Genomic DNA, 17,811 nt, shown 5'->3' on the forward strand with positions numbered 1-17,811 from the left:
CCGCCAAGCTGAACTTTGCCCCTTGGCCAGTATTGCATGCAGCTCATGGCTCTGCCCCTGCCACTCCCCTCTTTGCGAGGATCCCTTCCCCAGGAATTTCATCACTTCCTAGAACAGCAAAACTTTTTTGGTATATTTCTCTCAGTTAGTGTTTAACCAAACACCTCTCTCTAAGGGGTGGGCTGAACTGACAGAAGAAATGTTAAAAACATGAGACTCAGGAGGACAATTTCTGCAGGCACTCCCTGGCTTCTGGAGGAGAGGGAGGTAGGGCAGTGGACAGGTGGCATAGGAGTGAGACACAATGGAGTCTGGCTTCACCTCCAAGGACACCTATCTGAGCCATTTTAACCCTCGAGATTACCTAGAAAAATATTACAGCTTTGGGTCCACACACTCTGCAGAAAACCAGGTTCTTAGGCTTCTTCTGAAAAAGCTTTTCAATATATTCTGTGTGGGTAAGTTTGTCTGTTGTCTGTGTCTCCTATCTCCCCTCTCCACCCCAAAACGTGAGTCATATAGGTAAGTCTCAGGGCACGACTGGATTTTTTTGTCTAGTCATTGCTATTTAACAGCCCTTTTGGTATCACCTTCTTACGTAGCTAAGATAGAAAGCAATGTTGGTATGGATATTTTACAGTTTACAAAGTGCTTTTATATCCATTATCTTGTTTGGTCACACTAAAGGGAAACCAGAAGGGAGTTCTGTCCTTGATTCTACATGGATTTGCTATGTGACTAGAGTCAGCCATTTAACCCTTGTGATTGACCACTTAAGAAATGGAGGTTCTAATACTTATTCTGTTCCTAACTCAATGGACTATTGTGAATATGCATGAGATAAAGACCTCTCAACATATGAAGAACTGGATGAAGACATTATATAAACTCAAATTTAAAAAAAAATACTTTCCCCAAAAGTGTTCCTTAACAGTTTTAAGCAGCATGCCTCCTCACCCTAGATGGGGGAACAGAAAATGAAAATCTGTTTGAAAAAAAAGACTTTGACAGAATAGTAGTGAGTCATGATGATCTAAGTGGTGAGAGAGGTGGTCTGTCTTTGGGGCTCTCCCTGGGGCTCTCCATCCTAATGCTGGCAAAGACAACACAAGTCAGCTCTACCACCACCATATAAAGCCTAATTCCCCTTCCTCATTCCTTCCTCTCAACCAGCTGGTGTGAAGGGAGACCTCCTGATTGACATTGGCTCTGGCCCCACCATCTATCAGCTCCTCTCTGCTTGTGAATCCTTCAAGACGATCATTGCTACTGACTACACTGATCAGAACCTGCGGGAGCTAGAGAAGTGGCTGAAGAAAGAGCCAGGGGCCTTCGACTGGTCCCCAGTAGTGACCTATGTGTGTGAGCTCGAAGGGAACAGGTAGAAAACTGGGCTCTGCTTCTGGGCTTTCTGAGGGGACTTGGGTGACCATTTGTTTTTCAAAACCAAGAATTATCTTTAGAGTCCAAGTTGAAAAGCAAAGGAGAGAGAAATCCAAATGGAGAATTAGAGAGCAAGAATGAGGTAGATGTATGTGTGTGGGGGGGCGGGTAGATGTTTGTGTGTGTGGGGGGGGGAGTAGTGGGAGGGGGGTGTGTGTGCATGCACCAGAACACAGGTAGAGGGCTGAAGAGATGCACACTGAGCCAAGTGGAATAGAGCTTTCCAGGCCTGTGTGTAGGCTCAGTGTCCTGGCCAGGTACCTCAGGACCTTGTTTTAGGACAACTTCAAGAGGCAAAACCAGCTCCTCACCAGAAGCTCTTGGGTGTCAGAACTGTCCCCCTAGTGCCATCCTGCTGCTAGCCATTCAAGCACACAGGATTCTGCTGTGAGGGTGGCTAACGCTGACACCCCAACAAGCTGACTATATTTTTAAACTGAGACTTGCAGCATAAAGGGATTATTTGAAAGGAACTTGTTACTTCACCATCCATAAAACGAGAGCTTTACATACTCACAACTAATGACCAAAATCTGACACCACCTTATCGACAAGTAAACTTATGCCACAAATCTAGTTTAAGTGACTCTTTCTCCCCACATGAGAAGTTGGCAACAGTCCACCAGGCAGAGGTGGCAGTTCTGTGTTTCACTGTCTTGTGCTCCTGTCCTGATGTGCCCCCACTCTGCTGCCCAGCGATCTTCAGTTCTCTGAGCATCATGTCTGCTGCTAGGCATACTGCTGAGACCCCAACAACTCCTTTGCAAACTGCATAAAAATACTAACTTAGTATTTTTCCTAGGATCCTGCTGGCCCTGTCTGCTACTCGCTCAGTTTACTTACCGTTTTTTCCTGCTCTTGTGGTTGTTTTTTGTTTGTGTGTGTGTGTTTGGTGCATTCTTTCTGTCTTTCCCCACTGCCCTTACCAAGGATTTAATTTTTACATGACATCTCTCTCTTCCTTCCCCAGTCCATTTTTCCCTGTATTCCCCCCCTTTGCTCATATAATGCACACTTTGTGTGTTGCACCACATCCTCTGTCTTTCCTTTCCTTTCACAAGGGAAAGCATATATTTTTTTAATTTACATATCTCAAGATTTGGTCTAGAAAGAGCTCTAATTTCCTGGCAAGACAAGGCCCCTCAAGAAACAAGTACTGACACTTTTACACGTAATTAAAGGCCCCTTCCTTCCTTCCTTCCTTCCTTCCTTCCTTCCTTCCTTCCTTCCTTCCTTCCACAAACCTGTATTGACCACCTATGATGCGCTGCAGTGCTACTGGGACAGAATGGTAAAGGAGATGGAGGAGGGCCCTGTCTCATAGAGCTTACATCAGGAAGGCACACAAGTGCCAGATCATTTGGGTCCTCAAGACCAAGTTAAAGACTGTTGACTTCAGATATAACAGGAATGTGTTAGAGGTATAGCCAAGACAGTGCTGTGACCCAGTTTGCATTTGTGAAGATCTCTCTGGCTGGTGTGTGGAGAATGGATGAGAGGGGGTTAGAGGAGAATGAGAGATGCAGAAAGGAGACAATTTAAATCCAGGTAAGAGATGATGGTGGTCTGGACTAGGCGATGGATAGAGGTAGATGATTTTAAGATGCATTTTTGAAATAGGATGGATAAGCATTTGTATCACATATCAATGGTGACTTCCATATTCCTGAACTCAAAAAGCAGGAGGATTGAGGCAATAGTCCTGAATCTCAGGGGAAAATATAAGGTAATGTGGTCTTCACATGTCCCTAGGAATGTGCCACTTCCATCCTCATCCTCTGGAATGATGGTCCTTTTCCTGTCCTTGTACTTACCTCTGGCTGCCATTTAGTTACCAGCCATGCTCATGTCCTTCTAAAGCTAACTCTCAAGTCTGTTCTTTAATCCTCCCATTTGCTTTGCACTGTTTGCTAAATTTGAGCTACTAAGGACGTTCTACACTTTATCTTCATTTCTTTACATATCATTGCTACACTGTCTTTTTGTTAGCAAACATGAATTGTCAAATGGAAATAAGCAAGGTGACTCGTTGGTGGTACAATTCTTTATAACTTTGGTTGTGATTTCTTTGACTTTACAGATCAATTTAGGAGAATGTCTATATTGACTCTTCAGTGCATGAGCATGGCCTATTTCTTCATTCATTTAGGACTTCATTTCTCTCAGCAATATTCTGTAGTTCTCATATTTTATTTTGCTAAAATTTTCCTTTATATCACATTTTTAATGCTATTGTTAAATGTATTTTAAAATGTTTTAGTTTTATTTTATTAATTTCATTTTTACTTCATAGCTACTATATAGAAATACAATTGATTTTTTGTATATTGGCCTTGTGTCCTGTGATCTTGCTGACTTCATTAATTAATTTATGAGTGTTTTTGTAGATTCCATAGGGGCTTTTTTATTTTTCTTAGAATTTTATAATATACATTAGACATTTATGTAAGAGGTATTCCATTTTTCAAAGAAATTTCCTCTAGCTCCTGTCTTTGCTATCTTCTCCAGAGCAGTAAGCAGTAATTACTACTCTTGTAGATGAGCTGCTCCATTGTGTTGGACAGTGATTATAACTTTATGTTTAAAGTCATTATCATCTCCCAAAACTCATTTCACCACACCGTCTCACTGCACTGTTTCACAGTAAAAATACGCTCTCCTCAAATTTGAAGCGTCTACTCAAAAGCTAGAATGTTTGGGTGCTGACTTAGTAAGTGTTGACTGGCACCAATGTCTATTTGTTCAATTATTAAAACTACAATAATAGAAATGAAAGCCAATTTAATGAAAAAGGGAGTCGGGAATGAGATCATTAAATATAACTAATACATTTTAGATACATATACCATGTATTTCCTATTAGTATCCGGTAAATATCTAAACTATCCAATATCTGGTCTAAGGGGAAAAGGTCAGAGACTCTCAGGTCCATTGTGAAAACCAGGAGGTCCTCTGGGACAGTCACTGTAGTCTTTTCCTCAGAGACTTCTGTTGGTCCTTTTTTTGGTACCCATTTGTGTCTGCATCTTTAGAGTCTACTTTGCCTTTGCTTTTATCATTGGATTGGTGGGTAGCTTTCCTAGGCCACCTACGACTGACAAATGGGGAGACCACAGGGTACGTGCATGGTGCCAGGAACTTTTTGTAGACCCAGAGCAGAACTGGAATGAGGATGTACGGGAATGCACACCATTGCCTCAGGCCGGAGCTCCTGAATGGGAGAGCCCGGGGCAGGAGAGCAGTAACCAGGCTGGGCTCCTTGTGCGTGGTCAGGCTGGAGCCTGCAGAGCAGCTGACAGTGCCCAGGCCCGCACCCCCGTACCGCGCCCCCTCGGCTGAAAGCCTGAGATCAACTGGGTCCATAGGGTTTTCTGCGTACATCCTTTATATATATATATAATATATATATATATATATATAATATATAATATATTTTAATTGATTTCAGAGAGGAAGGGAGAGGGAGAGAGAGATAGAAACATCAATGATGAGAGAGAATCATTGATTGGCTGCCTCCTGCACACCTCCACTAGGGATCAAGTCCGTAACCCAGGCATGTGCCCTTGACCGGAATCGAAACCGGGACCCTTCAGTCCGCAGGCCAGTGCTCTATCCACTGAGCCAAACCGGCTAGGGCTCTACATACATTCTTTTATCATCTGCAAATAAAAAGTTCTATTTTTATTCCAACTTTCCAACTCTCCACCTTTTATTTATTTTTCTGGCCTATTACACTGACTAGGACTTCCAGAACGGTGTTGAGTAGAAATTATGAGAGCAGACATCTGTGCCTTTTTCCATATGTTAGGAAAACATGTTCAATGATTCATCATTAAAAATGATGATGTTAGCTCTGGTTTTTTTCATGCATATTATCTATCAGACTAAGTTCCCTTATAATTCCTAGTTTCTTGGGACTTTAACCAAATGTTTGAATTTTATCAAATTTTCTTTTCTTTGTTGAGAGATAGTCGCATATGATTTTTCTCCTTTATTCTGAAAATGTGAATTACATTGGATGATTTTGAATGTTTAAACCAAATTGACCTAAACCCCTTGGTCATGAAGTGTTATCCTTTTTTGTATTTGTATTTATGAGAGATATTGAGCCTTAATTTTAAATATGCTTGGCAGATGTGGTATCAGCATGATGCTAGAGTCATATACCAAGCTAAGAGTGTTTCTACCTCCTCTATTTTTTAAGAGTTTGTATTTCTTCCTTAAGTGACTGGTAGAATTCACTGGTGCAGCCATCTGAACTTAGAGGTTATTTTTCATGTGCGTGAAGGATTTTTATTAAGAATACTATTCCTTTAATGGCTATTTGAATTTTCTATTTCTACTTTTGTGTTTTTATAAGAACTATTTTTCAAGAAATTTGTTCTTTTCATCCTGCTTGTCAACTTTTTTGGCACAAGGTGTTTTTTTGTTTGTTTGTTTTAACATATTCCTTTATTAACCTTTTAATATCTGTAGTTTCTGTAGTAATCTTCCCTCTTTCATTCTTGAAATTGGCAATTTGTATTCTTTTTAAATCTGGGTAAATCTTGCTGTAGATTGGTAAATTTTATTAATCTTTTCAAAGGTCCAACTTTCGGCTCTGTGATTTTCTTTTAAAAAATATATTTTTATTGATTTCAGAGAGGAAGGGAGAGGGAGAGATTGAAACATTAAAGATGAGAGAGAATCATTGGTCGGCTGCCTCCTGCACGTCCTATAATGAAGATCAAGCCCACAATCTGGCATGTGCCCCGACAGGGAATCATACTGTGACCTCCTGGTTCATAGGTCAATGTTCAACCACTGAGTCACTCCAGCTGGGCTTGGCTTTGTTGATTTTCTTGATTGTCTATTTTATATTGTATTGGTTTCTGTTCTTATTTTCTTTCATTTACTTTAGTTTTAATGTGCTCTTTTTCCCTAGCTTCTTAAATAGAATCTTATATCACTGATTTCACACATTTCTTTCTTTTAATGTAGGTATGTAAAGCTATAATTTTCCTTTAGCATTGTTTTAGTTGCATCCCATAATTTTTGATAGGTCATGTTTTCATTATTCATTTCAGCATATTTTCTAACTTTCTTTGTGATTTCTTCTTTGACCATAAATTATTTAGGATTGTGTTGCTTAATTTCCAAAATTTCTGTTTTTTCTAGATATCTTGTTATTATTGGTTTCTAATTAAATTTTGTTGTAGTCAGCCTGGCCAGGGTAGCTCAGTGGTTGAGCGTTGACCTATGAACCAGGAGATCATGGTTTGATTCACGGTCAGGGCATATGCCAGAATTGCAGGCTCAGTCCCCAGTGTGGGGCATGATGATTCTCTCTCGTCAATGAAGTTTCTATCTCTCTCTCCCTCTCCCTTCCTCTCTGTAATCAATTAAAATATATTTTTTAAAAATTTTCTTGTAGTCAGAGATTTATTTTATGATCAGCACATAGTCTATGTTGATGAACAATCTATGTGCTTTCTATATTGAAAAGAATGCATATTGTCCAGGTCTCAGTTTAGTTTTATAAATATCAATTAAGTCAGGTAGAATGACAGGATTGTTCAAATTTTCTGCATGATTTTTTAATCAATTATGGAGAGGTGTTAAAATTTCAAACTATGATTGTGAATTTATCTCTTGCTCCCCAAGATGAGTCAACATTTCCTTCCTGTACTTTGGAGCTTTGTAATAAGTGCATACATTTTTAGGATTATTATATCTTCTTGACGAATTGACTACTTTGTCATTATGAAATAACTCCATTTTCATCCAGTAATATACTATGTCTTGAAATCTACTTAGATATTAATGTGGCCACAACAGCCATCTCATGCTTGGTGTCTGTGTGGCTAGTAGGTAGCCTCCAAGATGGCTCCCAATAATCCTCACCTCAAGTTTTCAAACTCTTGTTGAGCTCTCTCCACTTGACTGTCTGTTGGATTCAGTGATTGATTCTAACAAACACAATGCAGCAGAACGATGGGTCAGCAGTTCTGAGGTTAGGTCATAAAAGACCACAGCTTCCCTTCTGGGGTGCTCTCTCTTACTCTCACTCCCATGTGCTGAGGAGTGAGCTTGGAAGTGAATTTCCTCCCTGCTGTGCTTTTAGATGAGTCTGAAGATATGGCCAACACCCTGCAGCCTCATGAGAGACCTTGCACTAGAGGCACTCAGCTAATCTGTGCCCAGGTATCTAACACAGAGGAACTGTCAGATAAATGTCATTTTAAATTGCTAAGTTTGGGGTAGTTTATTATACAGAACAGATAACTAATTTACATGGTATGTTTTTTCCCACCCTTTTGTTTTCAACATGTTTGTCTTTATACTTAAAGTGTTTTTCTCGCAAATAACAATGTTGTAGGTCTTGCTTTTCAATCCAATCTGACAATTTCTGCCTTTAATTGGATTTTTTAGCTGATTTACATTTAATACAATTACTGATAATGTAGGTTGAGTCTAAGTCTACCATCCTGGTACTTATTTTCTATTTGTCCCATCTGTTTGTCGTTCATTTATGCCTTTGTTCCTGCTTCTCCTTGGTGAATTGAATAATTTTTAGTGTTCTATTTAATATAAATATACATATTTTTAGTATTCCTTTTTATCTTTTCTATTGACTTTTAGCTCCTCTTTTGACTTCTTTGTGTTTTGTGTGTGTGTACATGTGATTTTTCTAGAAATTACATGCTATATATTTAACATATCTATTACCTCATGAACAAAGTAAGATATTAAAACAGTATAATTCCTTTAACCCACTCTACCACCCCATATGCACATGTTGTCATATATTTTATTGGATATATACTTTAACACTACAATACCTTGCACCAGAGGGACTCAGCTAATCTGTACACAGATTATCTAACACGGAGAAACTGTTAGATAAATGTTATTTTTGCTTTAAGCAGTCAGTAGTGCATTTGGTTTTTTATTACTTTATTTATCACCCTAACTGTCTCTAAGTGTATAGTTCAGCAGTTTTAAGTATATCCACATAAGTCAGTAAATATATCTATCCTGTCTAGTATTCTTCATTCCTTTCTGCAGATCTAGGCTTCTATCTGGTATCGTTCCCCTTCACCCAAAGGACTTCTTTTAGTATTTCTTATAATGCAGTTCTGCTGAAGACAAATTCTCTCAGTTTATTAATATAGGTAAGAACCAATCATTTTTCCTTCCTGTACTATGAGGAATTTAACCAATTTTGACTCCCAAAGTTCTTCTGGCAAATCTTTTCCTAATGTTTATTGCTAAAATTGAGAATTTTAAATTCAAATATTGTTATTCAAAGTATTATTTTTATATTTCCTTTCTAGATCAATTTGGACATTTGCTTTGTAATTATATTTGCAATTATGTAGACCTAGTTTATGCTCACTTTATATGATTTTTCTAGTTGTTTGAATTCTTTATTCTGATTCAGCTCTTAGTCAACTAGTCTTCAAATAATTTTTTTCCAAAAGTACACATAGTGCCCTGCAATTTGGCTCAGTGGTTGGCCCTCAGACTGAAGGGTCTTGGGATCAATTTCCAGTCAAGGGTACGTACCTCGGTTGCAGGCTAGATCCTCAGTTGGAATACAAACAGGAGACAACCAATGTGTGTGTGCGCGCGCCCCTCCCCCCCACCACCCAATTCTCCCTCTCCTCCACTCTCTCTAAAAAAATCAACAGAAAAAATATCCTTGGGTGAGGATTAATAATCCACTGAGCCAAACCGATTTTGGCAGGGTGAGGATTAATAATAATAATAATGTCCTAACCTGTTTGGCTCAGTGGATAGAGCATCAGCCTGCGGACTCAAAGGTCCCAGGTTCGATTCCAGTCAAGGGCATGTACCTTGGTTGTGGGCACATACCCAGTAGGGAGTGTGCAGGAGGCAGCTGATCAATGTTTCTCTCTCATCAATGTTTCTAACTCTCTATTCCTCTCTCTTCCTCTCTGTAAAAAATCAATAAAATATATTTTAAAAAATAATAATAATAAAAATACACATAGTGAAATATTTTCTAAGTTCATGCATATATAGGATTGGTTTTTTCTACCCTTCACATGAGTAACAAAGTAAAGTTGTTTCATACTGCTTAAATATTGCTCCATTTTTTCCTGGCATTTAGTAGAAAGTTGAAAAGGTCTTAGTCAGTGTGGCTCAGTGTCATCCTATACACTGAAAGGTTGCCAGTTCGATTCCCGGTCAGGGCACGTGCCAGGGTTTCAGGCTTGATCCCTGGCAGAGGCCGTACAGGAGGCAGCTGATGGATGTTTCACTCTTACATGGATTTTTTCTCTCTCGCTCCATCTCTCTTCCCCTCTCTCTCTAAAAAAGAGGCTACTTTCATATGCCATTTTTAACTTGTTAACCCCCTTAGAATTTTATGCTAGCTATAGCCTTTACATTGAAGGTATCTTCTTCAAAATAAAAGTAATTTAAAACTTTTGTATTAACTATGTGTTCCCAAGAATTAAATTAGTATTAACTAGAAAAATAACTGTAGCTATAAGGATTTGGATAATACCTAAAATTACTACTAAATAAACAAGGAATTTCCCAGGATTTATTGAATTTCAGAGAAAGTTTGTAAAAAAAAAAGTTCTCAGTCATTGTCAGACAACACACCTTTCTGAGGTCCAAATCATTTATCAAGAAGGCTTCGATAACTTTCTTAATTTCTCTAGCCATCACAAGCCTTTCCTTCTCATTCAGAAATGAACCCTTAAAATCTGGCAGGGTCCTAAAAGCATTACTTATCTCATGCAGAATCAGCAGCTTATAACAACGGGCTCTTAAGACACAGTCCCTTCCCAATTGCTCTGTTAGACTAAAGAACTATATTTTGGCAGGAATTCTGCATTCTCACCCTTATCCTTGTGCTAGATCCTGTGGCTTCAACTATTTTGAGAATGATAGTGATCCCATTCAACTTATGTCTTCCTTGAATCTTCAAGTACCTCTATCAACCCACAAGCTATTTCTCCTGAGAGTATTTCCTTTTTATCTGAAGCTATTTCTTATCCTGACTGCCTCCGAAGACAATTTGAGCTGTCTCCCGTTCCCCTGCCTTTGGAGTGTGACTCATACATTTCAATACCACTCATTTTTATAACTATCCTAAAAGTTATAAGACACTGGGTACCAAATTCTTTTTTCACACTATTCATTTATCAAGTGAGAATGTCAAATACTAACACAGAACTAATTACTCAAGCATGAACCGAGAAAAATGAGGTTTTGCCTTACGAACTCCTAGAAAGAGCACTAATTAACCGCTGGCTCCTGGAGCTTGGAACACATTGCCTGGTGGCCCCAGCCACCAGCTTCCACATCACCTGGGAGCTGGTTAGAGACGTAGACTCTTGGTCCCCACTCCCTATAGACAAAATCAGGATCTTCGTTTTCGCAAGGTCTGCAGGGAACTGTAAGCGTCTCACCGTTTGGGAGGCCCCGGTGACTGGAGCAGAGCTTCCCAGCAGGTGCGCCAGGGCAGCTGGTAGGTGTGCTCTGCCAGCTGCCTTCTCAGCCCTCAGGACAGCCAGAGGCTGGGGAGGCTGAGCCTTGCCCCGTTGCCTCCCCGAGAGCAGCTCCCCCACTTACCCCTGGACTTGAGAGGGGCAAGCTCACGCCTGCAGAGGTGGTGTTTCTCTGAAGTAAATGTTCTCTCTACACAGATTTCCAATCTGCTTGAAAAGATGTTTGTCTGTCGTCCCAGATGGACACAGTTGTGCCAAATCTGTTCCCTAAACGAGTGAAATGCCTCGATTCCAAAGCACCTCTGCTCTCATGCCTTGTAAAGGCTGATGTTCTTTCTCGACATCAGGAGCCTGATGGTCGTGACGGTTGTTTCAGGGGCCCCTGGGAAAGTTCCTGCCTGTGCAAGACTGCCCTTCTCTCACATGGTGCTCCGGGCACGACCTCTTGGGGAAATTAGCAGGGCAGGGTGGGAGCCTTCAACTGGCCACTTCCTTCCACTTGTACACATTCTCTCGTGTCTCAGAGCGATTCAAGCCCAATGTGCTCCAGTCGAGCTGGGATCCTCCCCAGATCTGCTCCATTGCTGGTGTTCCGATCTCCTCCAGTGGCACCATCATATACGTGGACAAGCACGGCCTGGAAGCCAACCTTGCCATCTCCCTCGCAGTCATGCTCCGGGCCCAGCACCACGTTCTGTGTTACTGCCTGAGTCGCTCTTGAACCAGTATCTTTCCTCCAATGTTTTCCATTGCCCTGGTCTAAGCTGTTATCCTCTCCCTCCCAACTGGCCTTCCACCTCCACTCTCCTCCTACCATAATTAACTCAAGATGTGAATCTGTTTGCATCACTCCCTTCCTTAGCATCCCTAATGCCTTCCCACGGCTTTCAGGACGAAACGCACAATTCTTAGCATGGTCCCTAAAGCCCTGCCTCCTCTGGACCTGTGACCCCGCTTGCCCGCCTTTACTCCATTGTCCTCTCTGCGTCCCTCCGCCTTTGCATGCAGGCTTTGCAAGTGTGAGCCTTTGCACTTGCTCGGTCCTCTTACTGGAATATTCTCCTCCCTCCGTACAAGTTTGGCCTAGTCAGCGCTCCCTTCTGCAGCCTCTCTGTCTCGGCTGACCTGGTCTCTTTGTGGAGGAGCTTTGCTGATACTCTGACCAAGTCGAGCTCCCGACATTCCTCCATTGGCGCCAGGTCCCTCCCCTTCCTAGCACTTGCCACAGCTTTAATCTTTCATTTTTGTGGGTGATCATTGCATGAGCTCTTCCTGGCACCTACTAGAGGTTCAAAAGATCCTGTAAAATACTGACTGCGTGCGCCCTCCCTGCAGACGCTCTCCTAGAACTGCCTTCACCCGACCCAGCTGGCCGAGCCGAACGTTTACCAACAATTACTCCTTGTTCTTATGATCCTTACATTGACATCCAAGCTGATTTAGCTTTTTATTTCCTTTACACGTCTGATGGCTCTCCCTCAAGAGGCCCAGGTGGAACCTCTGGGGTGGGGCTTGGGGGAGGTGAGTGCAATAGAAAACAGCTTGGGCGGGGGCGGGGGGGGATTCTGATCGGCCACCTGCCTTGCAGAGATGGGGCAGGAGGGGCCTCCTCCAGATCTCAGGATGGATACTCGGTGTGGGAAAACCTGCTTCAAAGCCTTCTTCCCAGGAGGGCTGCTCTATCTGTTCACCCCCTCCCTGCTCCCTCCGGCTTTTAGAGGTGGCATATTTACAGGGGAAATCGCTGCCCTTTTTGCATATTGATTCATTTGAGAGTGTTTCTTCAGAACTAGAGAAATGGCCACACTGCTGTTAGCTTTCTGTAAAGCTGCACGCGGCTTTTCTGTGTGTGTTTATTACGCGCCCCATGAGCTACATGTGAGGCTGAGTGGTAATTGCGAGTCCATTTCCCTGCAGGCGAACTTGCCGCCCTGAGGAGCCCTGAGGTGTAATCTTTACGCAGCTGCCTTGGCAACGGAGTTCACCGATGTTTGCTCCCCGTCCAAGGACAAGCAAACATCCACAAGAGTGGCTGTTTTGAACAAATTTCCCTCTCAAATTGCCACATTCTCTGTGAGCTTTCTAGACTTCACAGCGTGCCTCACAGTTTGGGAACAATTGCCATCCTCACCTGAGCGGCAAGTACTGGTTCTGTGGTGGCTTGTGTCTTTAAAAGGCCACAGAGGTCCAGCCTGCTCTGCCGCAATCACTTAGATACACATCCCCCAATCGTCCCCAGGATAGAAGATCACCTTTTAACACGTTCAAACATCACTGTTGTCACTTCTTAAGCTTTTTGTGTACACTTAAGTTATCCATAGGGTACTTGAAATTTTTTTTTAAATATATTTTATTGATTTTTTACAGAGAGGAAGAGAGAGGGACAGAGAGTTAGAAACATCGATGAGAGAGAAACATCGATCAGCTGCCTCCTGCACACCCCCCACCGGGGATGTGCCCGCAACCAAGGTACATGCTCCTGACCGGAATCGAACCTGGGACCCTTGAGTCCGCAGGCCGACGCTCTATCCACTGAGCCAAACCGGCTTCGGCGAAATTTTTTATTCTATATTAATTTACCAATTCAAATCCGTGTTTCACACAGGACTTCCATTATGTTGAATTATTGGGGTTTTTTTATTCTTAAAATGTCCTGTCAAAGAACACCTCCACGTTCTATCAGGGCGGCTGGCAGCTTTGTCACTGATTTCCCCACTTTTAGAATGACTAACGGTCCTGCTTTGACCCAGGCTGAGAGGGGTTCCCAGGACCTGGGTTTTCAGTGAGAAAACCAGAAAGTCCAGACCAATCAGGACAGATTGGTCACCCTCCTACCACTTTTACCCAATCAAAGGTAATTCTTCCCTGTGTGTACCAGTTTATTGGTTGGTAGGAATTCCCTGAAACCAATAACTTGCTAAGCTTTCTCTCTCTGAGTCTCTGTCAATCTCTCTCTCTCTCTCTCTCTCTCTCTCTCTCTCTCTCTCTCATAACAGCTTTTCTGAGATAAAATTCACATAACATACCATTCAGCCATTTAAAGTGTGCAATTCTGTAGTTATTAGTATATTCACACTTCAACACAATCTTAGAACATTTTCCTAACTCCCACAAATACCCTGTGCATTAGCAGTCACGCCCATTTCCCCATCCGCTCAATGCCTGGCAGCCACGGGTCTGCTTTGCCTTTTCTGCACATTTCCTGTAACTGGAATCATATAATATGTAATCTTTTGTGCCTGGCTTTCTTTCACTTAGCATAATGTGCTTAAGGTTCTTCCATATTGTAGCACATATCAATTGTTTATTCCTTTTTTTTATCACTGAATAATAGTCCATTGTATAGATAGACCACATTTTATTTATCTATTCACAAGTTGATGGACACTTGAGTTGTTTCTATCTTTGGCGATTATGAATAGTGCTGCTGTAAATACTTACGTACAAGTTTTTGTGTGACCATATTTTTCATTTCTCTTTAGTAAAAACCCATGAGTGGAATTCCTGGGTCATGTGGTAACTCTGGGTTTAATCTTTGAGGAACTTCCAGACTGTTTTCCAGAGTAGCTCAACCATTTCACAGTCTCACCAGCAGTGTGTGTAGGTTCTAGCTTCCCCACTACCTTGTCAACACTTGCTATTACCTGTCTTTTTTATTATTGACATCCTACTGGGTGTGAAGTGGTAGCTCAGAGTTTGATTTGCATTTCCTTGATGGTCAAGGATGTTAAGCATATTTTTCATATGTTTATTGCTAAGTTTCTTAAATGGAAAATTATAATAAATATAAAGGATGTTGCAAAAACTTATTATATGCTGCAGGCTTAAGATTTAAACTAAATATTTATACAGGATGTCCACAACTAACGGCTATTATCTCAGATCATTCCACCGGGAGGTAAACCTCCACGTTTCATTTAAACCATTGACTTTTCCTCGCGCTCTCTCACCTGCTCTGATGTCGGGCCATCCTCTGCTGTCTCCACCAAGCCTGTTGGCCAAGAGACTGCTCTCTCCTGCAGCCAATAGACTATGTGTTCTCTGCACGGAAGCCTGGATTTGCAACCTGGTGCTTCACCGATTAGCTTCCTCAGAGGCTGGATACCCAATCAGCGCTCCTATTATTCGGGCTCCGAGGCCTTCTGGGCACTTTGCACCCTCACTCCTTCCCTTCTCTCACCTCTCTGATTTGATGCTTCCTCTTTCTCCTTTGTTTCTCCGGTTTCTCTCATGCATTCTATATGTTTTTTTAATTTACCAGTTTGTTCCTTCCTTCCTTAACAATTTATGAGCAGACCCAGGCACTCTATTCCATCGCCTGCCCTTGCCTCCTCTGCTCCTGTCATTGACTGATTTTCTCTCAAGAAACCCCACTGACTTGGCAGAGGAGGACAGGACTCTTAGCAAGGCTGAGAAAAGGATCTGCTTTAGAAACACACTCTCTACTGCAATCTGTTTTGGAGCCTGATAAGGGCAATTAGTAGTTTTCTCCTCTCTAGAGAGGCCCTGGCCACAGTGGTGTGATAGTGATTAAGAGTTTCTAAAAATGTCTATGGATGACCCCACTCCCCTCATTAATCAGCCGCTACTACAAAACACCATTTCAGCATTTTAAACCCATTATTGCCTGATATGTGTGGGTCAAATGGCCATACCTTGCAATTTGGTAGAGGGGACAATAGTAATAATAAATAATAAATAAATAATAACCCTATCTAATAAAAAAGGAATATGCTAATTGACCCTCACACTGTCGCAAAGATGGCAGCACCCACAGCCAATAAGGAGGGAATATGCTAATTGACTGTCCCACCCTCAAAGATGGCAGTGCCCACAGCCAATAAGAAGGGAATATGCTAATTGACTGCCACACCCTCAAAGATGGCAGCGCCCACAGCCAATAAGGAGGGAATATGCTAATTGACTGCCCCGCCCTCAAAGATGGCAGTGCCTGCAGCCAATAAGGAGGGAATATGCTAATTGACTGCCACACCCTCAAATATGGTGGCCCCTAGTCCCCTCAGCCTCACCAGGGCACCTGCCTCCAGAGTCCCCCAGTCCCCTCAACCCCCCAGTCCCCCAGGGCCGCCCGAGGCTCAGGTAACCAGGACCGGCTGAGGCTTGTGCTGCCGGCAGTGGTAGCAGCAGAGGTGTGATGGGGCGTCACCTTCTCCTGATCGCCAGGTTGCCTCCCGCCCCTGAGGGCTCCCAGACTGTGAGAGGGGGCAGGTTGGGCTGAGGGACCCCCCCTCCAGTGCATGAATTTTCATGCACCGGGCCTCTAGTTAATAAATAATAATCAATGAGCCAGGTGCTGGTTTAAGCAGTGGAGGAAGAGTAATTTCATGGGGGCAGGCCAGTACAGAAGTGGGCAGCTAGGTATTTTCATTATCATTTCCACATAAAGAGATTCAGCCCAGCACAGGGGAACGTGTCCACAATTCAGATACAAAAATGGTTTCTCATCATACTTACCTGGCGGGGGGTGGGGGGGAATGGGAGGGGGTACCATGATCACAAAGGTGTTTTCCCAGGGCAAGGCTTATCCATTGCACTCCGGATGTGCTGACCCCTGCGATTTCCCCGCATGTGGGAAATTCGACTGCATATTTGTGGTCGTGGGGGACTGCTCTCCCCTGAAAACAAAATAAAATGAAATATAAAAAGGTTTCTCATTTCTCCTTCCTTAAAGATACAACACTTGGGACAACGCTAAGATTTTCAGCCCCGAGCAAAGAGATCTGTAGCCCCACGAGTGAGGTAGCACAATGTTTGTTGGTTTTTGTGTTTCAGGGTGAAGGTGCAAGAGAAGGAGGAGAAACTGAGGCGGGCAGTCAAGCAGGTCCTGAAGTGTGACGTGACCCAGAGCCGGCCGCTGGGTGCCGCCTCCCTGCCCCTGGCGGACTGCCTGCTCAGCACGCTGTGCCTGGACGCCGCCTGCCCAGACCTCCCCACCTACCGCACAGCCCTCAGGAACCTCAGTAGCCTGCTCAAGCCGGGGGGCTATCTGGTGGTCGTGGATGCCCTGAAGAGCAGTTACTACATGATTGGGGAGCAGAGGTTCTCCAGCCTCTCCCTGGACCAGGAGGCAGTCAAGGCTGCTGTGAGAGAGGCCGGCTATGCCATCAAGCAGTTTGATGTGATCTCACAAAGTTACTCTTCCACCGTGGCCAACAACGAAGGCCTTTTCTTCCTGGTGGGGCAGAAGCTGAGCAGATCTGCATGACACCTTGTGACCACAATTGAAGGCACTTCCTTGACTTACCCAGTTGACGTCAGTCCTTGGTTCTAATTGTGTGGTCACTATGCCGAGTGGAGGCTCATGGCTGGGGCGCTGAGGGTTTGTCTAGGACAAGGTTGTAGCCGTCAGTAAACCTAGAGGCAATTGGTTGACCACCTACTCTGTGTCTAGTCTTCACTCCCTGTGATTATAAAAGAAAATACAATGTTCCTCAAGCATCTTGCTTATGAAGGCTCAAGCCCACTCCTCCCTACAGAGCAATGCCTGAAGTTATTGAGCATTCATTTCCTTGGGGCTGCTTCCTCCTCTCTCCCACAGACAGACTTCCCTCTTCAACTCTTGCCTTCCCTGGATACCCCATCTTCAGCGGGGCCTCCTGGTACCACCACTACCTCTGGGGTCAGAGAACAGCTGTTGCTTTGCTCCTGGGTCCCAAGGATGAGTCAGGGTCTTCTCTTACTTCCCTCAACACACCTACCTGAAGAGAAGCTTAGGAGTTAGCAAGCCCATTGCAGGCGCTAATTACAGCTGCTGTTAGACACAGTCTTCAGAGCCCGCCTCCTGAGAGGGTTCTGTTGGTATAGCTCTTGGCCAAGTATCTCCTTAGAGTTAGCTTTTATCCTGATGGCATGCCTATGCTCTCTTCCTAAGCACCATCAC

The 17,811-nt window shown here is 43.1% G+C and overlaps 1 protein-coding gene and 1 pseudogene across 2 annotated transcripts; one reads left to right on the plus strand and one right to left on the minus strand.

The window, feature by feature from the left end:
- Positions 1 to 276: 276 nt before the first annotated feature.
- On the plus strand, positions 277 to 17,155 carry NNMT (nicotinamide N-methyltransferase). The gene is made up of 3 exons (XM_079789509.1): positions 277 to 458; positions 1,174 to 1,381; positions 16,704 to 17,155. The coding sequence occupies exons 1-3, from the start codon at positions 305 to 307 to the stop codon at positions 17,134 to 17,136; spliced, it is 795 nt and encodes a 264-aa protein (XP_079645635.1). The 5' UTR covers positions 277 to 304; the 3' UTR covers positions 17,137 to 17,155.
- On the minus strand, positions 3,082 to 4,636 carry LOC307109277 (UPF0729 protein C18orf32 homolog; annotated as a pseudogene). The gene is made up of 2 exons: positions 4,290 to 4,636; positions 3,082 to 3,109 (listed from the first exon to the last, which is right to left on the minus strand). The product of its transcript is annotated as a UPF0729 protein C18orf32 homolog (transcript).
- Positions 17,156 to 17,811: the final 656 nt, after the last annotated feature.

The sequence above is a fragment of the Cnephaeus nilssonii genome (genome assembly GCF_951640355.1).
Source record: "Cnephaeus nilssonii genome assembly, chromosome: 13".
Classification (NCBI taxonomy): domain Eukaryota; kingdom Metazoa; phylum Chordata; class Mammalia; order Chiroptera; family Vespertilionidae; genus Cnephaeus; species Cnephaeus nilssonii.

What these genes read in the sequence shown, in the direction of transcription:
- NNMT (XM_079789509.1), top strand. Translation starts at nt 305, where the DNA reads ATGGAGTCTGGCTTCACCTCCAAGGACACCTATCTGAGCCATTTTAAC. An exon ending in TTTCAATATATTCTGTGTGG is followed by an intron (nt 459 to 1,173) that starts GTAAGTTTGTCT and finishes CCTCTCAACCAG; the next exon opens with CTGGTGTGAAGGGAGACCTC. An exon ending in TGTGAGCTCGAAGGGAACAG is followed by an intron (nt 1,382 to 16,703) that starts GTAGAAAACTGG and finishes TTTGTGTTTCAG; the next exon opens with GGTGAAGGTGCAAGAGAAGG.